This window comes from Sapajus apella, unplaced genomic scaffold (assembly GCF_009761245.1).
Source record: "Sapajus apella isolate SASKATOON/1434 unplaced genomic scaffold, GSC_monkey_1.0 scaffold6, whole genome shotgun sequence".
Classification (NCBI taxonomy): Eukaryota; Metazoa; Chordata; class Mammalia; order Primates; family Cebidae; genus Sapajus; species Sapajus apella.
The window spans coordinates 60,640,901-60,668,221 of record NW_022436946.1 but is presented as its reverse complement, the minus strand read 5'-3'; the positions used below and the strand labels follow the sequence as shown (position 1 = coordinate 60,668,221).

The window sequence follows — 27,321 nt, the reverse complement described above, 5'->3', positions numbered from 1 at the left end:
CCTAGACATAAAATCAGCAAGGATATAGTTGACTTGACAACATTATCAACTAACTTGACCTAACTGGCATTTATAGAACACTCCACTCAACAAGAGCAGAATATACATCCTTTTCAAGTACACATGGAACATTTACTAATACAGACCATATTCTAGGCCATAAAACCAATCTCAATACATTTAAAAGGATTCAAGTCTTACAAAATATATTCTATGACCATAATACAATTAAAGCAGAAATTTAATTATCTGGAAAGTTAAGAAATATTTGGAAACTAAATGCCACATTTTAAAATAACCCATGGGTCAAAAAGAGTCAAAATGAAAATTAAATAATATTTTCAATTGAATGAAAATGAAATCACAGCATATCAGAAACTGTGGGCTAATGTTAAAATAGCACGTAGGAGGAAATGTCTAACACTTAATGCCTATATTTAAAAAATAAGAAAAAAATCAACAACCTCACTTCCATTGTAAGGAATTAGAGAAAGAAGAGCAAATTAAAACTAAAGTAGGCAGAGAAAAGGGAATACAAATTAAAGCAGAAACCAATAAGCTAGAAAACATACAAATAATAGAGTAATTGAAATCAAAAGTCAGTTCTTTGAAAGTATATCAATAAACTTGATAAACCTTTAGCCAGGCTAAGAGAGAAGGCATAGATTACCAACGTCGAAAATGAGAGAGATAACATCACTATAGTTTCTACAGGTATTAAGTGGATAATTAGATTATGAACACTGTTATCACTACAAATTTTGTAATTTAGATGAAATGGATAAATTCCATGGAAGGTACAAACTACCAAACCTCACTCTAGAAGAAACAGATAACCTCAACAGCCTTAGGTATATTAAAGAAATGGAATTTGTAGGTAAAATTCTTCTCATAAAGAAAAATTCAGGACAATAATTCATAGGTGAATTATACCAAACATTTAAAGAAGCAAAGGACCAATTCTACGCAAACTTGTCCAAAAAATGGCAGAGGAGAGAATATACCATGACTCATTCTATGAAGCCAGCATTGCAGTGATACCAAAACTAGACAAAGATATTACAGAAAAACTTTCGACCAATATCCTTAGTTTTTAGAAACCAATCAATATTCTTGAGTAGATGTAAACATTCTAAACATTACAAGCCCCATATTGGAAACATTCCCAAAAGGACACTAAAAGGTGAATGGAAAAACAAATTGTGATATCATCCATCAAATGAAACACTACCCAGTAATATAAAGGGATGAACTGTTAACACACATGACAACAGAGATGAATCTCAATGTTGCTGACTGAAGGAAGCCAGACACAAAAGAATATATACTGTGTGATTCCACTGACGAAAAACTCTAACGTAGCTGCCTACGAAGGCCCTGCCCCTCTGAAGGTCTTCTTAAGGCAATAAGAATTTACAGGTGTTAATGAAAGAGTAGTGTTCTCTCCATAAAATGTTCTCTTGTAGATCAGTAGATGCCTCAGGACAAGGATGGAGGTGTAAGGAGGAGAAGGGGAAGAGGAAACTTATTGGTGTGACAGATATTTTCACTATCTTGATTGTGGTGATGGTTTTATAGGTGTATACATATATGTTAAAACTTCTAACTCCTTAAAGTGTATACTTTGTTATTTTTTATGTTTTCTTTTTTCAAGAAAATTTATTTCAATAGCTCTAGGGGCACAAGTGGTTTTTGTCCACATGGATGAATTGTATAGTGGTGAACTCTGGGCTTTAAGTGTCCCCATAACCCGAATAGTGTACATTGTACCCAATAGGTAATTTTTAACACCCCCTCCCCCTTTCTGAGTCTTCAGTGTCCGTCATACCACTCCACATGCATTTGTCTTTCCATAGCTTCGCTCCTACTCATAAGTGAGAACATCCAGTATTTGGTTTTCCATTTCTACCACAAAATCTTCCATTGTATAGCAATACAGTTTTAAATGATTGACAGAGAATGAGGACACAACAGAGGTAAATGTGGGAAACAGAAAGCCAGGGGAGAAATCCTGCTTCTGGGATCCAGAAAGATAAACCTCTTTTTCTCTAAAGGTTAGAAACATGGCAAGAGTGCTTTGAGAGCCTTCTCTCTGGGGGATTACTATGGAGAATGCTTTTTACCAAATCAAGCATATTAAAGCCAAAATCAATTTTATATGCCAGACAATTATTTTCATAAATATCACTGTAAAGTTTCTAATGTTACAGCAGTACTTAGAACATTATATTAACTGAATGTGTGTGTGTGTGCGCATGTGTGTGTGTGTGTGTATTTTTCATGCTTGTGGCATGTATCAGTGGTTTTCATCTTTTTTGGGGTGTGTGGTAATCTCAAGTTGCCCACTGTATGTTTTCACTTGATTTCTGTTGATACCTCCAACTTAACCTGCTTAAATATCCACAGACTTTCCTAATTCCCTTTATTTGCTCCCTCTCTCCCTCCCTCATCCAGCCTAGGCAGCCAGTCATTCCATTTCCTTAATCCTTCCTTTGTTATTTCTCTCACATTCATGTCTCTTTTCATTTTTATGGTGATCCTTTATTCAGACCTTGATTATCTTGTGCTTATGTCACACACACGCAAATTAGTCTTCCTTTTCAGAATACAAAGTCTTCAAGGGTAGGTAGTGCAGAGACTGGATAGAGGAATGATTTTCTTGCATGCCAAATGAGGCCAATCATGGCAAGGTCAGACCAGGATAGGTGAGCTATGTTTGGGCAGAGTGGGGCAGAGGAATTTGGGCTCTAATCCCCACCTCTTGGAAATTGGAGATGGGAGTGGAAACGCTTAGTTCCTAGCAGGATGAGGTGGGTCAGAGGAGCATATCAGGGATTGAGGGTGGAATTCCTACTCTGCAGGTCAGAGTAGGGTCAGTCCCTCTAGATTCTGTGCCCTCCCTTCTGGCTAAACACTTATTTTCATTTATTTGTGGCTAGAGAGAGTACTAAAGAGACAGTAAAAGTTTGTTAAGGACAGATGTTATACCTTTTCTTATAACTTATATGAGTAACACAGTGTTTTATAGGTGATTTATATTGCTGTTATTAGAGACAATAATCTTTATTTCAGTGTTAAATCTTTCAGGTTTTTTGGACTCCCTTTAGAACTGTTTATTTATGAGATTATTCATGTTTCCTGGAGTCAAATTACATACTGTAGAGTTTGTAGGACTTCCTCTGCTCAGAAAGGATACTATATTCAGGAAGCAATGGGTCCTAAAATTGACTTTGAAACACTCAACAATTTGCCAGTGACAATATTATATATCATCTTTTTCAAGTTTGTGTTTGATGACATAATTTTTGACTTATTTTTCTCAGGATTCAAAACAGAAAAATTTTCACTTATTTAGCCATGAAGCAAAGGCCTTTACTTCTTAAGATCATCTCTAAATTTCCCATGTTAATGTCCCTCATAATCTTGTCAAGTGCTATTATTTTATGGTATTTTAATTGAGGTAAATGTTCCCAGAGACTTCTCACCAATAATAATTCGAACCTTAATACTGAGGATGTTTAGCAGTCCTTGTGTTTTCAAAACTAGAAGACTTTGCCGGAGAAAATGTTCAAATAAAAAAATTTCAACTTCTGCTTCAAATAACCTATTTTGTTACAAATAAGTGCCTCTGAAAAATCTCTTAATACTTTTCTGTTAGCTGCTTATCTGTTAGTCTGCTGAGACTAGATATTCAAATATCCCCAAAGCCAGAGTATATGCAAGTTCACTTTCATCTCACTTGTCATAGGAATTTAAACATTAAGCCTCAAAGTATGACACCCTATGTTTCTTTTCAAAAACAACAACAAACAACCATATTGTGATTACTAGATGAGATAAAATTTGTAATAACAGAATCAAAAAGTCAACCCTAACTTTTCAGCACTTGAACTCCCAATCATCCCCACTAAAAGCCTCTTCGTTGTTAACCTTGAATCATAAGAATCACTGATCATCAAGTGAGCACCCAGGAGATGTGACTATGAGCTCCAGCTTGGTAAATAATTTGCAGGATGTTTTTGGGCAAGTCATTTAATCTCTCTGATTCTTAATCTACTCACTTAAAAATGAGGGGTCTGGAGTATCAGATGATTTCTAAATTTCTTCCTACTCAAAGTCTATTATTCTAATCCCAAAGAAGAAATCAAGTCCTTCTCAATACATCCCAAATTGGATATTCTGGATAAGAAATTTCGAAACCAAGTCACGCAGAGTATGTGAGGGCTAAGAAGTCTAGTTTGAGGAAGGGTAAACATAATGTATGAAAAAAAAAGTCTTAGACGAAAGCAGGCAGGGTGAAAGAAGGGGCTGAAGGGTCCCTCCATCAACTGAGGCAGAGGGAGCACCTGACAGCAATGCCGACCACACCGGGAAGGCTGGAGGAAGCGCCCTGGGCAGGGACTTCCGGTTGCGGGGAAGGGCTCCATCCCTTCCTAGGGGCGTGATGCACGCGGCTCCTCGTCGCGTCCCGGCATGCGCCCCCCCACCGCCCAGCTCCGCGCGGGTTCCAGACGCCCAAATCCGGCGCGGCCTCGCAGACAGAAGGTGGTGACAAACCGTGACGCCTCAATGGTTGCCTGGGCGCTATGGGGGATTCGGAGCCAGGTGGCTGCGGGCGGGGCGTCGCACCTCTCTTGGACGCACCTGCTCTCAGGAGCCGCGGCTGCAACTGCGCCTCAGACGGCCTTCGGGGCCGAGAACCATGAGCCCCGGGGGCACGGGCTGCCCCGTTGGGCTGCTGCTGACAGTAGGCTGGCTGCTCCTGGCGGGCCTCCAGTCCGCGAGAGGGACCAACGTCACCGCCGCGGTCCAGGATGGCGGCCTAGCTCGCGAAGGCCCGGGCGAGGGCGAGGAGGAGACGGAAAACAACGACAGCGAGACCGCGGAGAACGACGCCCCACCCGAAACCGAGGACGATGGTGAGGGCGGGAGCCCCCTTGGCGGGCACGCGGAGGCCTCTCTTGACGGAGCAAAGGCCTGCTCTTTGCCCGAAAACAAGGAGAATTATCGGTGTTAACGTCCAGAGAGCTCTCTCGCATAGCCTCAGCCCCGAGTTTGTTTCTGGCATCTTAAGGCTTTGGAGAAGAATGTGTTCATTCTCCCAGGCCACAGCAAGATGCACAGATAAGCACGTATATAGAAATTGCTATGGAAATACTTCTAAATATTGCTTTGGACAAGGGGGGAAAATATATATATATATATATATTTAAGGGTGGGAGGTGGGCTTCCACCAAGAGAAATCATTTTGACTCCTCTTGCAGTCATTTTCCCTTTCCATAGACTTTTTTTCCAAGTTCCACATTGCTTGATTTCCACATTTGCACTTGGGGGTGCAATGGAATTCAGAATCCCCCTTTACGATGACACATCTAGATAGACCAGTGTGTCGACAAAGCTGCTCAGAAGCCCCGTAGCAGCTTCCTGCAGCTCCTAGCCTTGAGCACCTCTGCATTGTGGTGTTCAATTGGTATGTGTAGCCTCAGACAAAGAGAGCAGTAGAAAACACCTGTTAAGAGATCCAACTAGTGGTTTTGTTAGATGCTACATGTTAACCAAAGGAACAATGAACTTCTGCTTGGTACATACATTTGCTTTTTTTCTGCTGGCTCATTAAGTAATAAAATTTGACAAGCCGTTGTACATGTCATATTGATTAGTAACTCACATTCTAGCAGGTACAAGGTCAGCTGCAAGTTTGCTGCCTTCTCAAGAAAGATGTTTCCCTTCCCTTGTAAATGACCCAGTTCAGGTTCTTTTAATATCGTTTGCATTCTCACATCTCTTTAGTCTGTACATATAGAGTGACTGCTATGTTTGCTAGCCTTTCGTTTATTTACTGATATTGACCCTCAGCACCAACAGAAAGAAATGGACTGTCTTGAGGTTAATAGTGGGATCGAGGTTTGCACGGCCTTGTAACATGACACTACAGAGAGCTTAAAAAGATCCTTGACTTCGGAAATGTGAAAAAGAAAGATGACTAGGAAAGAAGAGAACATGTTCTAAAGCATAGTAGCTATTGCTTCATTCCCTTTAAAGTAATTGAATTAACAATTTTAGTATTAAACTGGTCAAGAAATACTTCTAGCTGTAAAATGCTAAATATTACTTAGGCTAACCTCAGGCAATAAAGTTATAATGTCTTACATTCAAATTAAAATGTAGGTTAGTTACTTATCCTTTCAGAGTCTCAGTTTTCTCTTTTATGGACTTCAAGGAATCCATTACTATCTGGGATTTAAAACATACTATTCCATGCATAGGTGCTTTTTCCTGGGGAGAGTGAGAATCCAAAACTTTAAACATCTGAGGTGTTAGAGGTTTGAAAATTTCCAGGACCATTATTGAAATTTGTACTGTCCCATCCCCCCCCCCCCCCCTTTTTTTGAGATGGAGTCTTACCTGTCGCCCAGACTGGAGTGCAGTGGCGCAATCTCAGCTCACTGCAACCTCTGCCCCACCGGGTTCAAGTGATTCTCCTGCCTCTGCCTCCTGGATAGCTGGGATTACAGGCGCTTGCCACTGTGCCTGGCTCATTTTTGTATTTTTAGTAGAGACAGGGTTTCACTATCTTGGCCAGGCTGGTCTTGAACTCCTGACCTCGTCATTCATCTGCTTCAGCCTCCCAGATTCACCTGCCTCAGCCTCCCAAAGTGCTGGGGTTACAGGCGTGAGCCACTGTGCCTGGCCTGCACTGTCCCCTTAACCCTCAGTGGATCAGTAGAAACATCCCCATTTACTATCCAGTGGAGCTTTAAATTGTTTTTAAGTCATTTAAAAATAATTTACAAATAAGAATAAAGGAATAGTGAAAACAACTTTGTTAGAAATTTCAATAAGAATTTAAACATAGAAAAATTCAAATTTTTATTCCATCTCTCCTAGTTTTGAAGGTGTATGTACCCTGGCCAAAGTACTTTGAATACAACTGAGTGTTCAATGATTAAGCATGAACTTGGAATGCATTCGTCATGTTAATACTGATTCCAGATTTTCAGTGCATCTTTAATAGATTCTAGCTTATCATTAATCTTGGTTCTTTTTGCACTTGTCAAAAAAAGACCAACACTTTTGAAAACTACAAAGGCACATATTTTGTTAAAGAGAAAGCCATCTTTTTTCACAATTGGAAAATATTTTCATCTTTAGATTTATAAACACCCATTAGAATGATTGATCCAATGAATTTTATTCATTTCTACATAATCTTTTCTTTCAGTCACCTTTATATACATATCTTTCATCACAATATGTTCATTTACAAACCTTGGCAAATAAATGTTGGTACATAACCGTTATAAAAAAGAAAGAATACTGTCCACATCCTTTTAGCAAAACAGTATGGTATGAGTTACTGTCACAGTATATTTCAGGATCAAATCTTTCCCGTTGAAAGGCTAACTACATGATAATACCATATATTCTTTTCATCCCCAGAAATGTAATGTTTACTCATAAATTCTTAAGTTAGAGAAAATTCATCTATTATATTCATCTATCATCTCTCATTGAGATTTTGCTTATACAATTAATTTCATTATCATTAGCATCTAAAGTGTTATCTGTCTCTTCATCTTCTGATTTGTTCAATAATTGTGAAATGGTTTTCTCTGTCAGTTTTCTTCTCTTTGCCATTATGGGCAAAAAATGAAAAATTGTGAGATCTCAACTGTGTTCAATAAAAGCCCAAAATAGACTACAAGGAGGATACCTCTAGACTTCCTTTACATTTTGAAAGATGATGCAATACCTTGGGCAAAGCAATATGAAAACACAGGATGTTGTAATAGCCTGTGTTAGTGTAATTATTTCACAATTACATTAGTTTTCTAGGCAATTCCAATCATTCTTTCATTTTTAAATTTTAGTCATTTAAAAAGTGTACTTGAAAATAATGAGTAATACCATCATTATGGATGATGAAATATCACAATGTTTCAAGATAAAGAAAAAATCATTAAGATGTTAGATTTATATCCTTATACTTTTGTTATACCTTGTTATACTTTAATACACCTTTTAAATATATCTTTTATACAGGTATGGCCTTAGATTTATAAAAAGGATCTGATAGACCTACACAATAATTGCAAAATAGAAAGTTGTATTCTATACAGTGGGTTTTATCCTATACAAATATATGTTCCTTTTGTCTTTGGAATACTTCTAAGGAAGGATAAAAGTCATAAAATATCAACCTAACAAATCAACTCTCAGAAACTGAAAAACTAAAATTGTACCTTGATGATAACCCAGAGTTACCGTGTGCTATCCAGAACTGAAGAGAACATTTCAGGACCTGGCCACAGCTAAAAGAGGAAGATCATTATCCTCATCACTGTGGATGCCAGGCTTTTATTAGTGTAGTCTAAGACCCAGTAGATTTTTAGGGAAGCCTCAGCACATCTTTGACTCCTATTGAATTCACTATTGTATTCTCCACTCATTTTTAACTGTCCTATCAAATTAAGACAACCCATAAAATAGTTTTGGACAGCTGACTTTTCAGCTGTATGTTCAGCTGTATGTGAAGGACTTTATTCCTGAAAAGTTTCATATTGTTTGTTAGATCTGCTCATTATTTTACTCTGTCATTTTTAGATCCAGATATGTCATCAAATGTATTTGCTATCCTTTCTAGCTTTGCAGAATTCTAGATTCAGTCAGCGTGATAACAGCATCTTTTTCCAGGTCATTAATAAAAATGTTGAACAGGACAGAGCCCTGTGACACATCACTCCTACCATATTAATACCAACTAGTTAATTAACATCTGTGGCCTTAAAGTTTAAACAGTTACACGTAAAACTTTATTGACATTTAGACCATATATTTTCTTACTATTCATAGGTTTATAACAGGAAATTTTGACAAATGCCGTAGTGAAGTTCAGTTACATACATTTCTCCTGACCCACCATTGTGGGATTCTCATTTTTTAAAAAAGTTACTGGGTAATCTAAGGGACACTCAATACATCATAGAATATTAAAGCTGAAAGGGACTTTAGAGACTTTCTTATTTAATCTCATTTTTTTTTTCTTTAAGGAAACGAGTTGGAAGAAATTGAACAACTTTCCCAAAGTAGAATAGGTAGTGATTGACTAACGGTTTTTGAAAAAAAGTTTATATTTAAAAGTAGTGCAGCACCCATTCTGTTATCCATGCTTTCTGTGTTCAGGATTTGGTTTTTAATTTGTATCTCATAATGTGCCAGTAGAAGGTGTCTAAGCATTCCACAATTCAAAATGGATCATCATGATAGTCTAAATCATGATATTCTTTTCTAATTTTTATTAAAGAAATGACTTAATAAAGTCAATATTGATTTACTTATGTGTATCAGGTGCTTACTGAGTATTCACCTATACTGGGGCCAGGCACAGTGTCTCACACCTATAATCCTAGCACTGTGGGAGGCTGAGGCTGGTGGATCACTTGAGGTCAGGAGTTTGAGACCAGCCTGGCCAACATGGTGAAACCCTGTCTCTACTAAAAATACAAAAATCAGCGGGGCGTGGTGGTGCATGCCTATATTCTCAGCTACTCAGGATGCTGAGGCAGAAGAATCACTTGAGCCTGGGAGGTCGAGGTTGCAATGAGCTGAGATCATGCCCCTGCACTCCAGCCTGGGCAACAGAGCAAGAGAGACTCTGTCTCAAAAAGAAACAAAAACAAAAACAAAAAAACTGTATTTGGTGCTTGTAAGTATAGAATAGAAGTGTTTATGAAACTATTGAGGTTTTACCATAATCAAAATAGGAAAAAACTCTTAGCATTAATAAGTACAAAATGGGTTTAAATTGGATAATTATATCTTAAGTATGTTTGTAGTACTAAACAATTTATAGAATGCTTTCACACACATTATCCTATTTAATTCTTACAACAATCAAATGAGATGGATTTTCCTTTCCAAATTTTGCAGAAGGGTTAACTAAGCCTGACAGCATTTAATTAATTTGCTCAAACACAAACAGCTAATTAGTGAGAGAAGCAGCTCTTTGGACTCCAGTTCAATGTGTTTTCCATGTGATTTGTTGTCCTAGGGTACAATGCCTTTTAAAAGTCATCTTCTAACACCTCACTTTATAATTTTTTCTATTGAGATTTTGGTCCTAATTTGAGCTGAAGAATTGCTTATATGCTATAGCTAGTGGAATTCTATGCCAAACTTCAGAATGATTAGAAAAAGAGAAACATGATTTGGAACCAACAAAGTTTAATTTCTAAATAGTGATATATTCCTCTACTAACCTGCTAAAGTGTTGAAATAAATTCTTAGAAATATTTGCATTTACCATCTTAACCTGGGGAGTAGAACTAATCTATAACTTTTATCATTTTAATGAACACTGGTTAATGACTTCTTTTTGATTGGAAATTATATTCTCAATTTTGGAAAATGGAGAATAGGAAAAAATTGGTTTCTAGAACTGATAGGCCTTTATATGTTTTTCTGACCCTTTATCAAATTTTAACTCACTGTATGTCAACTGATGAAAAAAATTTTAAGGTATACACAAAGTTTAAATATAAACCTTCCTATTAGGTTATTTCCTGATTTGATGGACTTCTTTAGAGCTTTGAGATTCTTTTGATTTAGATATTAACAGTACTAAGAATGTCATTGCTTTCTGATTTAAATGGAAAACTTAAAAAATGTTTGCTTCCCATATGTTACACAAGTTTTTGATCTCCAAGTAAGAGGTGTTTCACTTAGAAAAGTTTTCATATAATTAAATAATGTATCTTTACCCTTTATGTTTAGTTTCAAATAGGAACGTAGTCAAAGAAGTAGAATTTGGAATGTGCACCGTTACATGTGGTAAGTAGTATTGAACAGATGAATAAACCATGTTGTAATTGGGTGGGGGGAGGAAAGGTAAAAGCAGATAGTGTGCAACTTTTTATTTGTAACTTGTGTACTTTCATGCATCTTTTGTTTCTAATACTTATAATGTATACACAGAGCTAGACTGATTGCTTTAAACTGTAAGATATTTTCAGTCTGTAATCTCTAAATCTTATTTTAAGCCAGCTCCCTATATTTTTTTGGCAAAGTAAAATTTTCTCTATCTCACAGATGTTCAGAAGATGAAAGCTTTTCCGACGCATCTCACAGATGTCTTCCCACATATTGTGTTGGCAAATTTATCAAGAATTTACTTATTTGTAATAGTCCATTATATATTCTACATTTCTCCAATTTATGTGTCATGTTTTGGAGAAAAGAAGTATTGGGTTTGTTGGGAGGATAATATTCAGAGAACATGACTTAGTCTGATCATTCCATGGATAGAAATTGGACATAAAATTTCTCTAACAAGTTTACAATGAAGTTGATGCTGCTAGTTAGAGGACTATCCTTTGATAACCAGTGCTGTAGACCAGGGTGCTGAGAAGACCATAGATAATTCACAATGAAATTAAGTTTACTCTAAATAGAACCTGTCTTGGAAAGAAAACAGTGGTGAGAGAGAAAAGGGAACAATCATCAGATGATAAGAAGACAAAATTCAAGCAGCTCTAGTCTAGATCAGAATGAATTTCACGGAGGTAGGGGCATCAAAAATCACACCTGAATTGTTTTTATTTGGAGAAGCTTTTTAAAATTGTGGTACAATACACCCAACATAAAATTTACCATTTTAGCCATTTTAAATGTACAATTCCGTGGACTTAAGCACATTCACATTCTCGTGCAACCAACACAACTGCCCATCTCTAGAACTTTTTAATTATGTCAAACTCAAATACCCATTAAACGCTAACTCTCCATTTCTCCTTCCTCCCAGCTCCAGGCAACCACTATTCTTTCTATCTCTTAAAATTGTGTTAACCTGTTTTTTAATTTAACCTTAATTTCTTAGTAAGTCAGAGTCACAAAATGAGAGAAATCCATGTAGTAAGCCTGCAGTTATTTGTAGTTTATGTCTTTGTTTAGCTGCTTAGTTCAGAAATTTTCAGAGTTAGAGAATTATTTTTATGATAGTTCAAATAATTGACATCATTTTCTATTATTTAAAGAGAAGTTTAGGAACTGTATTCACTCAAATGATTTTTTTTCCATTTAAAAATTGTTTGCCTACTATGTGCCTGGCATTGTTACAGATGCTAGGGATATAAGCAAAGTAGGCAAAACTCTCTGCCCCCAAGCAATGCATATTTTAGTAAGAGTGGACACATAAATATGTAAAACATGTTATGTGTCAAATGGTAATAAGTTATAAGGAAAAAAATAAACCAGAAAAAGCAGTATTCCATGCCCAAAATGTTAAAAACCTTTCTATTTAGAACTAGAAGAGAAAAATGCCTTGATGAAAATCCTGTTTAACTTCTGAAACAATATTTTAGCAGTCAAAAAGTTTTCTTTTATATCCAGGCAGATTTTTAGGTGTTACTTGGTATTACAGAAAATCTCACACCTACATGCATCTCAGTGAACTGTATTTAGCTAAGTAAATAAATACATGAAATACCTGCTTTAAAAATATTTATGCACACTGGGCACGGTGGCTCATGCCTGTAATCCCAGCACTTTGGGAGGCTGAGGCAGGTGGATCACAAAGTCAAGAGATCGAGACCAGCCTGACCAACATAGTGAAACCCCATCTCTACTAAAAATGCGAAAAAAAAGATTAGCTGGGCATGGTGGGGCAAGCACCTGTAATCCCAGCTACTTGGGAGGCCAATCTCTTGAGGCAGAGGTTGCAGTGAGCTGAGATTGCGCCACTGCACTTCAGCCAGGGCAACGGTGCAAGACTCCTTCTCAAAAAACAAAAAACAAACTATGCACTTCAGAATTAAGGCTGTGCTTCTAAAGAATCTTTCAGGCCAGGTGTGGTGTTTCACGCCTATAATCCCACCACTTTGGGAGGCCGAGGCAGGTGGATCATAAGGTCATCCGAGTTCGAGACCAAGCTGAAAAACATGGTGAAACCCCATCTCTACTAAAATTACAAAAATTAGCCAGGTGTGGTAGTGCATGCCTGTAAATCCCAGCTATTCAGGAGGCTGAAGCAGGAGAATCACTTGAACCTGGGAGGCAGAGGTTGCAATGAGTTGAGATCGTGCCACTGCACTCCAGTCTGGGTGACAGAGTAAGACTCCATCTCAAAAAAAGAATCTTTTATAAATTCAAGTGGAGCCATACATTCTCAGTCATCTATCTTAACCAAAGACCTTCTTCATTCCATCCTTCCATTTTCTTGTTTCATGCGGAGTCTTCTCCCTTACTATTCAAAGTGCGGTCCACAGACTGCATCAGTATCACCTGGGAGCTTGTTAGAACTGCAGAATCTCAAACTCATTCAAAAACAGCAAAATCAAAATTTGCATTTTAGTAAGATCTCCAGGTGATTTGCACACACTGTCAAGTTTGAGAAGCAGTTATAAAACAACTCTAGTCATCAACTTTCCTTTTCCCTCTGAGATAACATCTTAGAGGGGCTAGAAGAGGAAGTCTGGTAGAAAAGGAGGTAAAAATGGATTCTTTCTTAGCCTGCTTTAACATGGGACATGGTTCAACATGTAGTTCAACATGTAGCTAGCTAATCTAGCATTTTGTTATTTCTCCCAATTCTGGTGATGGGAGAATTTTCTGGAATTCTGAGATCAGTTAGGAAAATTAATTTCTTGTTACAAAAAAAGTGTGACAATCTAAAGAGAGCATCTTGTTGGAAATGGAGATTTGGTCATTAATAGGTTGTCCCTTCTATATTTAATGCAGACATTTTACCAATCTAAATATTTAACGACACCATTTATGCTAAAATGCAATTTTTAATTTTCCTCCAGAAGCTCCCTTCATGCTTCCCCAAAAAGTTACATGGTCAAATAAATTTGTGAAATATTGTATACCACTGTATTTCATCAAATCCAAGACTTTATAGACTTACACTTTAGGTAGTCTATAAAGGAAAAATATTGCTGATTAATTTATGAAATGTTATCAAAGGTATGAAATGTATTCTGATTTAAAAGATGTTAAAATGTAAAACTTTTACATCTTAGATCAATGAAAATGTACACAATAGCATATTAATTTACTAACATATTAAAAAGTTCCCCCAAAATTCTGTAGTAAAGCAGTTCCTTTAATTTTATTTAATGTACCATTTTCAAACGTGTATGATCATGGAATCCTTTTTCTTATGGTAACCAGAGGAACTAGTGTTTCATGTAACTCACACCAGAAAATACTGTTTTAGGAAATAATTCAAAATGAAGAGCCAAAAAAATTTTAAGTATTCTCATTCTGAATTTAGGAACTTAATTTCTGAAATTAGAAGAAAAATCTCAAGAAAAGACCTAGGTGGGAAAGTGAAGAGACTCTGGAATTAGTTTTTTTCTTAACATTTGCCTTTTTTTTTTTTTTAACCAAAGGTATTGGCATTAGAGAAGTTTTATTAACAAATGGATGCCCTGGTGGTGAATCCAAGTGTATTGTACGGGTAGAAGAATGCCATGGACCAATAGATTGTGGCTGTGAGTTGAATTATATATTGGAGGGAAACAGTGGGGAAGAGTTTACTCTGTGAAAATATTTTTCACCTCAGATTGCCACTGAATAGAAGGAGGAAACCAGTTGGCATACTGAAAGAAAATCATAAAATTTAAAATTCCACTTCTTTAAACAGTTATAGTTCTGAGTAACTTTCTGATTTTGCTTTACATTTTTTCAGATATTTCTAAAATTTAACATATATTCTCTATAATACACTGGAGCCTTACTGTATATTGGGTCTGGAGTTGAGGCTATCTTGTGTTGAAATGCTTTTGATGCTTTGGTCATGGCATTTTATCAGTAGATTGGTAAATTTTAAATTGAGAACTTTGACAGCTGTTCTATATCAAATTACACTGTTCTGAAATTTCGGTATCTCTAATGGGAGTCTCTAACCAATATTGGAAGCCACCAATAGATATCGTAGTTTAGCCTAACAGATCATTAAGTCAATTGCCCTTATTTCTTCTTTACACCTTATTCTGCATAAGGAACAGAGAGCCCTGGTTTCTCCTTACGTGCTCCTTTTGGTGGCTTTATCTTTGCATCCATCAGTCCTTTGTTCCTCAACACTCAAACTCCCAATTATAAGTTTGATAACTTCCATCAGATAGTTGATTTTTAAAACTGGAGGTGGCTTTTTAAAGTAGTATTGTGACACCTGTAATCCTAGCAATTTGGGAGTCCAAGGCAGGAGGATTACTCAAGCTCAGGAGTTTGAGACCAGCCTGGGAACATGGTGAAACCCCATCTCTACAAAAAAAAATTTTTTTTTTAATTAGCCAGGAATGGTGGCATGTACCTATAGTCCCAGCCACTTGGGAGGCTGATGTGGGAGGATGCATTGAGCCAAGGAGGCAGAGGTTGCAGTGAGCCAAGATCATGCCACTGCACACTGCACTCCAGCCTGGGCAACAAAACCAGACCCTGTCTCAAAAAAAAAGAGTATCGTGTATAAAGCAATTTATAATGGCCCAATGGTATTTCTGTATTTAATTTTTTTTCAGGGGGTAAGCCAATTTTAGAAAGTCTTGGAAGTGTTACACTGGCATGTATTCACACATCTCCTGCAAATCGTTTCAAATATATGTGGAAACTTCTAAGGCCAGACCAAGTGAGTAATGAATGGATGTAATCTCATGCTTTATAGTGAGTAGTAAAATTTTTTTCTCAATTCTGATGGCTTTCAGAAAACTTTCTTTTTGAAAGCAGTTTGCCAAAATGAAGTTAAGAATTATACAACTTTATTATTTTGGAATTTGAAATTTTTCATTATTTAGCAGGACTAAGACTTTACATATGTCCAAGGGCCAGCTGTAATCAGAACTTTAAGATGTCCATTTTATACAAAGTATTCCATTTTGGAAGCAAGATTTTCATTAGCTTATGTAGGAGTTATATAGTGATAACAGTGGGTCACATTAATTAAGGGTTTATTAAGTGCCATACATAACACCAAGTGCTAGAGCCTTTTTAAATCTATATAGCAATTTCATGAGGTAATCACTATCATTATATCCATTTTTACAACTAAGTAACTGAGATGTAGTGAGTAACTTGTCCACATTTACACAGGCAGGAAGTGGTCGGGTTGGGATTTGAAGCCTGGATTGTGTGACTGAAAATCCATTTAGATTATTAATTACTAAACTAAGCTGAGAGAGATGGTAGCCCTCCTTTCCTTAAGGGAAATAAATTGTTTCCTGGTGAGTGTACATGAAGAATGTTGATACTTTGTTATTTTTTTTTCTTTTTAAATAGCAATCTATTGTACTTGAAAATGATTCGGCAATCCTAGAAGTACGCCGGGAAAATCACCCCTTGGCTTTCGAGTGTGACACATTGGATAATAATGAAATAGTAGCAACTATTAAATTCACAGTCTATACGAGTAATGGTAAGTGCCCAGCAATGTCTTGGTTTGCTTATATGCCAAACTGTAAAGAACATTAAAATCACTTGGAGGATTAAAACACCAATCTCTAGCCCTCGTAGTTTCTGATTCAGTAGATCTGGGATGGGACTGGAACAAGAATTTCCATTTCTAACAAGTTCCCAGGTAATGCTGTTGCTGCTTATCCAGGGACTACACTTTGAGAATCACTGGTTTACATCATTTAGACCTTTCTACAAAGGTTTTAATTTCTTTTTCACAAAGTGGTCACAAGTGCCTCACTTTAGGAAACTGGTATATTTCTTAAGTATCTTCAAAGAACAGTCCTCTAACTTGAATTATATTCTTTCTTTTACTTTCATTATAAAAGTGAAAATGGGTAAATGGAATTCTCATGGATGCTTATGAAAATTTTGATTCAGTAAAATAAATAAAATTAAGAAATGTGATGTCACAGTATGTCTCTTTAAGCTTTGCATATTTGAAGCAAATTTTTTGTTTGTTTTTGAGATGGAGTCTGACTGTCGCCAGGCTGGAGTGCAGTGGCACAATCTCAGCTCGCCGCAAGCTCTGCCTCCCAGGTTCAAGCAATTCCCCTGCCTCAGCCTCCCAAGTAGCTGGGACTACAGGCACCTGCCACCATGCCTGGCTACTTTTTTATATTTTAGTAGAGACAGGGTTTCATCATGTTGGCTAGGATGGGCTCGATCTCTTGACCTTGTGATCTGCCCTCCTCGGTCTCCCAGAGTGCTGGGATTACAGGCATGAGCCACCACACCTGGCCAAAGCAAATGTTTTTTGATGAAGCAATAATACAGTTCTCAAAAAAATATATATATCACAAAATTAAAATATTGTCCTGAATGTAATTTTACGTATTAGAAACCATATTTCCTTTGTGAAATAGATCCATTGGCATATCTGCAATTTAATCTGTGATGGCTTACATATCCAGGTAAGTATTTCCTTTTGTTGTGTTGCTCTTAACCATTTTTATTGTTGTTGTCATCTTTGTTGTTAAGGATGTGGGGACTTGGTCACAAGTTCTTTTGAGAATCCTATCAAGGCTCAGGATCCTTTTTCCAGAAAAATGTCCACATATACAAATATGCCAAAAGTTACATGTAATTTTTAAAAAGTGTTTGGATTTCTTGAAGCTATTTCTGAACCCAAAGGAAAGAATTTCTGCTGTAGTCTAGAGATACCACACGATATAACACATTTTATTGAAAACAGGTTGAAGTGTTTTAGGGTGATTTAAAAAAATAAACTGCTATTTAAACTTCCTTTGATATGCTCTTTAATGAGTTTAGAAACATCTTCATGGTGAAAGCTAATAATCTTACTCCTCTATTGAGATATCAGATGTCATTAAAAGGATAATTTTCAATAAAGCTCTAAAAAAGGCAAGAGAATAAAAACATCATCACACTAAAAAATGTCTCAACTAGCCCTCGTTCATGATATTAAAAGTGTATGAAGCCATTCTCAGTCTTTGTCCCTACTATTTGGTCCCTGTTAAGGCAGTTCAGTGGTTAGCTCCTCTCATAATTAGAAGGGAGCATGTATTTGGTAGTGTATATTTTAAAGGCTGGAACACAGACCCTAAAATGTCAGGCCTTTATTGAGACAAAGTTAAATTCTCTCTCTCATAGCAGTCGAGGAATGGTGGGGTAGCTCTGCCATCTCAGTACATGCACTGATTGACAAAATGTTTTTAGAACACTCTGGTATTTATTAATTGCTTTAAACATGACAATTGGGTATACCACTGCAACAGACCCCTTTGGCTGTTTAGAAATCAAACAAATGTTTTGGCTAGAAATGTCCACACAATACAGTACTAGCTTGAAACAAATATGTAATTGAGATATTTTTAGGGTAAATATGGTTTCCCTAGTGAAAAATTCTCATTCATTCACTTAAATATCAGATTTTTCACTCCCACAATAGCTATCTTTCATAATTAGGCATTGTTAAAAAAGATACTTTGAAGTACTCAGGATGCGAGTGTATTTGGAAATAGGGTTTTTTGCAGATGTAATTAGTTAAGATGTGGTTATACTAGAGCAGAGTGGGCCTTGGGAATATTTGGGCATGCTTATGCGTACACACACACACACACACACACACACACACGGGAGGGTTGGGGATACCAGGCAAAGACATAGAGAGACACAAAGGAGAAGATGGCCATGTGAAAATGGAGACAGAAATTGGAGTTATGCTACCACAAGCCAAGGAACGTCTGAGCCTACCAGAAGCTGAGAAGCTGTAAGAGGCAAGGAAGGATCTTTCCCCGAGAACCTTCGGTGGCAGCATGGCCCTACCAACACATTGTTTTCAGATTTCTAGCCTCCAAAACTGTGAGACATACATTTCTGTTGTTTTTAAGTCACCCAGTTTGTGGTACTTTGTTATGGTGGTCCTAAGAAACTAATAAGTACATAAGCTTAGGTTATCTAAAAAGTGAGAGCATCAAATTTAGCCTGTTTTTCATTAAATATTTCCATAGGAAATTGAGCCTATTTTTTTTATTTTTTTTATTGCATTTTAGGTTTTGGGGTACATGTGAAGAACATGCAAGATTGTTGCATAGGTACACACGTGGCAATGTGATTTGCTGCCTTCCTCCCCTTCACCTATATCTGGCATTTCTCCCCATGCTATCTCTCCCCAACTCCCCACCCCCCGCTGCCCCTCCCCTATTTCCCCCCAACAGACCCCAGTGTGAAGTGCTCCCTATAAAAATAATCTAGGTGACCCTTGCAAGATTACTGTTGTAATAAATAAAATATTCATGCTCCTTACTCTCTACCCTCTCTCAGCTAACACTGCAGAGTAATGGACAAATGAATTTTGCATTTCTTCTTGTCAGGTTTCAGTTCTAAAAGGTGTCTTTTATTTAAGTTTTCAAAATGTCACCACTTGTGTAAATCTGAAGTTATTTTGAAATAAAAAATTTCTAAATATCCAACAATGTTGGAATATAAATATATATGGAATTTCTTTAGCACAGTTGGAACTATTCAGTGAGATCCCTAACTTGAGTTTATAGCTCTATAATTACTAGGCAGAATGGAAACTTATATTCCGTGATATCTAATGGATAGGGGAAACAAATCCAGAAAAATAAGCAGTTGAGATTGCTCATATAGAAGACTACTCTGACAGAGTGATACTTATAAAAATCAAAATATTTAAATAGTCAAATATAGCTTGTACAAATTAAACCTCTTTGGACCTTGGTTTACTTATCTGTATAATGCAATGGTTGGATCAGATGATCTCTATAGTTCTTTCTTCCATGAATCTTTTATGATTCCAGAATTTGGGGACATAAAATAGCTACAGTAAAGCTATGTAATTCACAAAGTAAGTAATATTTTATATTAATTGTCTTTTTACCAGTTTACAATGTAGCAATATTATAATACATATGGTAGATTGGCTTTGTCTCTTTAATAACCTTATTTGCTGAAAGAGCAAAGAATTATGGGAGATAATGCTTGATGTAAGAGTGGTGTGTGAGCTGGGTGCAGTGATGTGTGACTCTAATCCTAGCTACTTTGGAGGCTGAGGTGGGAGGATCACTTGAGCCCAGGAGTTCAAGGCTAGCCTGGGCAATATAGAAAGACCCCATTTCCTAAAGAGAGAGAGAGAGGTGTAGATATGTGTATGGAAAACAATGAGCTTCAATTCCTTCCTTATACCATATATAAAAATTAGAGAAGTATCATAGACCTAAATGTAAAAGCTAAACCCATAAAGCTTTAGGAAAGAAATATAGGAGAATATTTGCATGATTCAGGAGTAGGCAAACGTGTCTTAGACATAATTCAGAAAACAATCACCATAAAATGAAACATTGAATAAATCAGACTTCATCAAAATGAAAAACTTCAGCTCATTAACAGAAATCATTAGGATAATGAATAGGCAAGCCAAAATCTTGTAGAAAACATTTATAAAACATGTACAGTCAGTATAATCAGTTTGAGAACGTTCTCATGGTTTCTTAGAAAGCTAAACACACAAAGCTAAACACACTCAGATTCTTAGATATTTAGCCAAAAATTAAGATATATATTTACAAAATGACTTGCATAAGAATGTTCATGGCAGCTTTATTTATAATATCTCACAACTGGAACAGCCTAGGTATCCATCAGTAGGAGGATGAGTAAACAAATTGTGGAGTTTACCTAGTAATAAAAAAAAGGATAGTTGCATATAACAGTATGGGTGAATTTCTAAAACATTATTCTGAGTAAACAAATCCTTACACAAGAGATTACCTACTGTGTGTTTCCATTTGTATGTACTTCTAGAATAGTCAGAGGTAATCTATGGTAGAAGAGAATATCAGGATACTTGTTGCCTCTGGAGGATGAGGAAGGGGTTAATTAGGAAGAGGTTCAAGGGAGCTTTCTGGGGTATAGTAATATTCTGTATCTTGGCTAGCATTTAGTTACATATATGAGTTTGCCTTTGTCAAAACCTAGCAAATGTACATTTAAGATCTTTGTGCAATTTGTTGCATGAAAATTTTACTTCAAAGAAAAAACTGAAAAACTCAGTTAATGATATGCTTGCTGAAAAATTTGGTCGGAAGCGTACTGACATTTGCAAATTATATTAAAATGCATCAAAAGTAAGATGGATTAATGAATTGATAGAAGGATGGGTAGATGAATTGTAAAATGTTAATGGTAGTATTTAGATGGTGGTAACACAGGCTGTTCATTGTCAGATTCTTTGAACTTTTTTGTGTGTTTGAAAAGGACATTCCAAACATGAAGAGCAAGATCATTAATAATTTTCTCTCCACTAAGCATTTCTGTATTTTTCTGTAGTTGTTTTTCAAATATAAAGTTTTAATTTAAATACCCATTTCCTTGTCCTCAGTAGTGATAATCATTAGATTTGTGTGTTTTCTCTAGAATTGCAGATGAGAAGATCAAGCCGACCAGACACTGATGCAATCTTAGTTTTCGTACTGACCATAGGAGTCGTTATCTGTGTATTTGTAATCTTTATATTGATCTTCATAATTGTAAATTGGTAGGTGAATGGCAGAATGCATCATCACCCTTGATTGACATCCTCCTCTTCGTCTCCCTCCTCATCTTGTGAATTGTAAAGCCATGTCCAGGATGCCTCCTACATGTTGTCTCGAAACTGTCCATTTCCTTTCATTACTCCTGTGACTGCCCTAGTTCAGGCTACCCCATCTCTTTATGTAGATGCTTTTAAAAACAATCTCATGACTTGCTTCTCCAACCATGAGAGAGCTGTTAAATGCAATTTTTATAATTTTCCATGTTAATTGCTTTAAAAAGTTTTATTTAATGAAATTTATATTGTCCAGTTGTGGTTCTCTCAATTCTAAAACTTCGTTATTGTAACTTACTAATTCATTTGTATGACAATATTTGTAATACCTACACGAGTATTACACCCTGGTAAGTCTTTTTATTCATTACTGATTTGTAGCGGATGCATCACAAACTAAAAATGAATAATGAATACAAAGGCACTTCTTAGAGAAGAAATAATATATGTTTTATATATTTTTATTTTATACATGCATATTTTAAATATATATGTAAATTGTACAGTATTATTGTATTATATATACAATTATTGCATATATATAGGTCGTATATATGTACTAAATATGTATATACTATATATACATAATGTATAATACATGCGTATATAATATATGGGTTATATAATACATATGTACATATATGTATATATAACATATATATTACCTTTTATCTAAGAAATGTCCTTTTATTCATTACTTTTAGTTTGTGATGCGTATATATTACATATGATTGCATATGCATCACATATATATGTAATATGTATATATATAAGGCCTCAGACTTACCAGGGTGTGATACTCATGTAACTGTTATAAATATCATCATATATATTATGTATGCATATTTGTACTATATATACAAATATATATTTGTACCATATAGGTATACATACATATATGTGTATGTATATATACATGTATGTATATATACATAATACACATGTGTATGTGTATACATATATGATACATATATGTAATATATATGCATCACAGACTAAAAATAAAAACACTAGAGAAGAGGTAATATATATTTACATGCATGTACATGTAATACATATATAACCTGTATATTATATACACATATATATTAAATATACATATATAATACACATATATGACTTGTATATATATAGTATGTATACTATATTTACACTTATATATACCATATATACATACATAATACATATATACTATATGTACACATATATACTATATATACATATATAATATTATACAATATAGGTACATATATATTATATATTATCTCTTCTTTAAGAAGTGCCTTTTTATTCATTATTCGTTTTTAGTTTGTGATGCATCAGCTGGATGCATCATCACAATGAATTGGCTGGAAAATGATTTTGTTATGTATTATAGAAAATCCACCGAGACTTTAAGCAAAAACAGTTGTTTTCATAAAAATGTTATTTTTGGAGTATGTCCCAGATCCCCCAACCCCCGTAAAAGTGTTTTTTAAAATCAGTCTTCCAATTCTTTTTCCTGAGTAGGTATGGTCATGTAACCTTAGTGTAGGTGCTAAACATTTTAAATAGTAATTTTTATCATTATGTTTTTTAAAAATTTTATTCTTTATTGAGGTAAAATTTGAATATAAAATTTATCATTTTTACCATTTTAAAGTATACAGTTCAGTAGCCATAAATATGTTTATATTCTTTTTCTTTCCTTTATAATATAAATATAATGTGCCTATAATATATATACAGGTACAAATACATATACAGGTTATATATGTTTGTATATATACAGGTTATATATATTTGTACTTGTATATATATTTGTATCATAAATATAATATATACATACAGGTATACACACACACACACACACACACACACATATATATATTTCTATACATAGAAAATATAGAAATCTATTCAGTTTTAGTTTTCACTTCATATAGTGCTTTTGGTTTTTGTTTCTTCTTCCAGGGAAGCAGTCAAGTCTTTCTGGGGGGCAAAAATCTTAACGCCTGAGGTACAATCCGAGCAGAGTTCTGTGAGATACAAAGATTCAACTTCTCTTGACCAATCACCAACAGAAATGCCTGGTGAAGATGATGCTTTAAGTGAATGGAATGAGTGATGTATGAATGATATATAACAAACCAAAGGATATTACAGAATATTAGATTCGTTATTATAAAAATAAAATATATATTGAAATACTTTAATAATGTTACAATGGATTGCCACAGTGTGAAGGAAATGCAGTGTGAGGATAGGACTGTTTTATCAGTTATCAAATATTACTTTTAATTTGTTCCCAACGCTTATTTCAGGTAATAGCTTAGAGATATTATCTAAAGGTAACCCCAACAAATCTTTTAAGGTCATTTTTTATCACTTTGATAACTCCTTAGGTGATTTGTCTGTTTTGTCCTAAATAAGAACAATGTAATATAGAAATGCTTTACATATTAGACTTTCTCTCACTGGGTTGAACTTGCTAAAGCAAATCACACTTTAGAATCTCTGCAGGGCATGTGACATACAAAGTTTGTAAGACATGAAGTAACAATGATAATGATAACAATAAATACTTAGTGACTACTATGTGCTAAGCATTGCCAAAAGCATTTTCCATGTATTAGGTGACTTAAATATGATTGTATGTAGGATATATGTAAGGAAGAACTGGAGAGGAACTTGGAGGTGCCTGAGGAAATGACATGAATTTAACATGTCATATATTTCTCAGAGAAGCAGTGAGTTAAAGGCTTTTGAATGACCACTGATAAGTACCTTCATTGTTCTTGGTATACAGGTAACATCTCAGAACCAAAGTACTTATATTTGAACATTATTACTGCCTTTTTGTGCCGTGTCGTTATGTGATACAGTTATGGCAAACTATCAGATAAGTTACCAAGACATTAATTTGATTCAGTAGACTTCATCAGAAATTAATTTTCAGATGTTATTATGGTAGCATAATATATATATATTTTAATGTTTATATGAATTCTATGACAATTTTATTTCTATTATTATGGGATTTATCTGATGATACATTAACTCTTTGCACATGTGTGCAGAAGACATTGTAAATGAGCATTTATGGTATACCTCCCTCTAGTAGCCAAAAAATAGGCTGTGTTGTAGAATTATTCATGTTTTCTTTTATATAGCATTTATATTTGAGGGAAAGCAATTAGGAATTGGCTGGAAAATGATTTCGTTATCTATTGTAGGAAACTCACTGAGGACTTTAAGTGAAAAAAATTGTTTTTATAAAATTTTCCAAAAGAATAATTTTTAGTTGCCCTGGACAGAACAGGAGGTTCTGTCCAGGGAGTTGCTCTGTCTGGGGAGTGGCTCCATAGCTCTGGTTGTGGGGAGGTGGGTGATAGCTTGAGACCCAGGCCTGGAGGACCTATCCAGTGAGGAGATACAGGAACAGGCACCCACATAACAGTCTGGCCACCTTTCAATAGGGCTGCTGTGGTATGCTAGGGGACCACTGCAGTCCCTAGTCACTTCATATTTTCTGGAACCTGGAGGTGTCACCAGTGAAGGCTGTGAAACAGCAAAAATAGCAGCCTGCCTCTCTCTCTGGGAACTTTGTCCCAGGGCGTCATGGATCTGTTGCCTGCCCAAAGGCATCTGTAGGAAATTACTGGAGACTCCAGTTGGGAGTTCCAGCCTCGTGAGAAGGAATGGGATCAGGAAAAAAGCAGTCTGGGCCACGTTTTGGTAGAGCAGCTGTGCTGTACTGAGGGTCCACTTCTGCCTCTGTTCACCTCAAACACTCCAAAGACCAAATTATGGGATTTATCTAAATAAATAGACTTAGCTGAAATGGCCAAGTCACCCTAACAGCAAAGATGGCAGACTGCTCCTCCCTCTGGGAGCATCATCCCAGAGGAAATTCACATCTCTGTTGGTTGGAGAACATGGGCAGAGGTGACTGGAGGCCCAGGTTGGGAGGTCCTGCCTGGTGAGGAGGAACAGAATTAGGTACCTGCTTAAAGCAGCAGTGTGGCCACATTTAGCTAGAGCAGCTGTACTGTGCTGGAGGATTCCTTCCACCCTGGGTTGCCCTAGACTGTCCAAAGCCTGAATGCTGGAACAGCTAAGTCACCATAACAGCAAAGATGGCAGCCTGCCCCTCCCTTTGGGAGAGCTATCCCAGGGGGAATTGAGATCTCTGTCAGCTAGAGAGCTTGGGTAGGGGTGGCTGGAGGTCTTGGTTGGGAGGGTCTACCCAGTGAGGAGGAATGGGATCAGGTACTGGCTTAAAGCAGCAGTTGTTACATTTTGGTAGAACAGCTGTGTTGTGCTGGGGTGTCCCTTCCACCATGGGTCAATTCAGACTCTCAAAAGCCTGAAGGCTGGAATGGCTAAAGCACCTAAACAGCAAGGATATGGCCTGCCCCTCCCTCTGGGAGCTCCTTCTTAGGGAGGTGGAATGCCTTTAATGGTAGCTGGCTGGAATTCCAAGCCAGTGAGTCTTATCTTGGATTTTTCTCCCCCTGAGCATTTCTTTGATGGGAGACTTTTTATTATGGCTTTGATCTTGTTACTTATTATTGGTTTGTCAAGGTTTTGTATTTTTTCATGGTGTTTAATCTTGGTAGATTGCATGTATCAAGGAATTTATCTATTTCTTCTATATTTTCCAATCTGTTGTTGTATTCTTGTTCCTAATAGTCTCTAATGATTCATTATATTTCTGAGATCTCATTATATTTCTGAGATCTCATTATATCTTCTTTCTGGTTTCTGATTTAATTTATTTGGTTCTTCCCTCTTATTCTTAGTCTAGCTAAAGGTTTGTCAATTTTGTTTACGTTTTCAAGAAACTAACTTTTTGTTTTGTTGGTCTTCTGTAATTTTTTCAATTTCAATTTCATTTATTTCTGCTCTGATATTTATTATGTCTTTCCTTCTACTAATGAGTTTAGTTTGTTCTTGCTTTTTTAGTTCTTCGAAGTGCATCATTAGGTCATTTGTAGTCTCTCTGCTTTTTTGATATAGACGTTTATTGCTATAACTTCCCTCTTAGTACTGCTTTTGCTTTAACCCATAAATTATGATATGTTATCTTTCCATTTTCATGTGTTTCAAGAAATTTTGAAATTTCTTTCTTAATTTCTCCACTGACCCATTGGTGGTTCAGAAGGATGTTGTTTCATTTGCAATGTTTGTGTATTATCTGAGTTGCCTCTTGTTATTGATTTCTAGTTTTATTCCATTGTGGTGAGAAAAGATACTTGATATGATTTCTGGATTCTTAAATTTTATTCAAATGAGTTTTGTGGCATAAGATATGGTCTGTTGTGGAGAATGTTCATATGCTAAAGCATGCATATTCTGCTGCAGTTGGGTAAAATGTTCTGTAAATGTCAGCTAGGCTTATTAGATCTAGTATGTAGTTTAACTCCTCTGTTTTTTTTGTTGATTTTCTGTCTGGATGAGCTGTCCATTGTTGAGAGTGGGTTTTTAAAGTCCCCTACTACTATTGTATTTCAGTATATATCTCTCTATTAATGTTTGTGTTAAATATTTGGGAGCTCCAGTGCTGAGTGCATAGATATTTATAATTGTTATATCTTCTTGCTTAATAGACTCCTTTATCATTATATAGTGACCTCCTTTGTCTCTTTTTATAATCTTAAATTTGTAGTCTATGTGATATAAGCCTAGCTATCCCTGCTCTATTTTGATTTCCAGTTGCGTGGAATATTTTTTTCCACCCCTCACTTTCAGTCTGTCTTTATAGGTGAAGTGGGTTTCTTGAAGGCAGCATATAATTGGGTCTTGTTTCTTTATCCATT

At 35.9% G+C, this 27,321-nt stretch overlaps 1 protein-coding gene across 1 annotated transcript; it reads left to right on the top strand.

Annotated features, from left to right (window-relative positions):
- Positions 1–1,667: 1,667 nt before the first annotated feature.
- Positions 1,668–23,715, top strand: SPACA1 (sperm acrosome associated 1). Its single transcript, XM_032275285.1, has 7 exons — positions 1,668–4,919; positions 10,774–10,830; positions 14,391–14,492; positions 15,519–15,625; positions 16,273–16,408; positions 21,349–21,469; positions 23,474–23,715. Exons 1-7 carry the CDS (start codon positions 4,703–4,705, stop codon positions 23,625–23,627), a joined length of 894 nt encoding a protein of 297 aa, XP_032131176.1. The 5' UTR covers positions 1,668–4,702; the 3' UTR covers positions 23,628–23,715.
- Positions 23,716–27,321: the final 3,606 nt, after the last annotated feature.

What these genes read in the sequence shown, in the direction of transcription:
- SPACA1 (XM_032275285.1), top strand. Translation starts at nt 4,703, where the DNA reads ATGAGCCCCGGGGGCACGGGCTGCCCCGTTGGGCTGCTGCTGACAGTA. An exon ending in AATGTGCACCGTTACATGTG is followed by an intron (nt 10,831 to 14,390) that starts GTAAGTAGTATT and finishes TTTTAACCAAAG; the next exon opens with GTATTGGCATTAGAGAAGTT. An exon ending in CACAGTCTATACGAGTAATG is followed by an intron (nt 16,409 to 21,348) that starts GTAAGTGCCCAG and finishes TGTTTTCTCTAG; the next exon opens with AATTGCAGATGAGAAGATCA.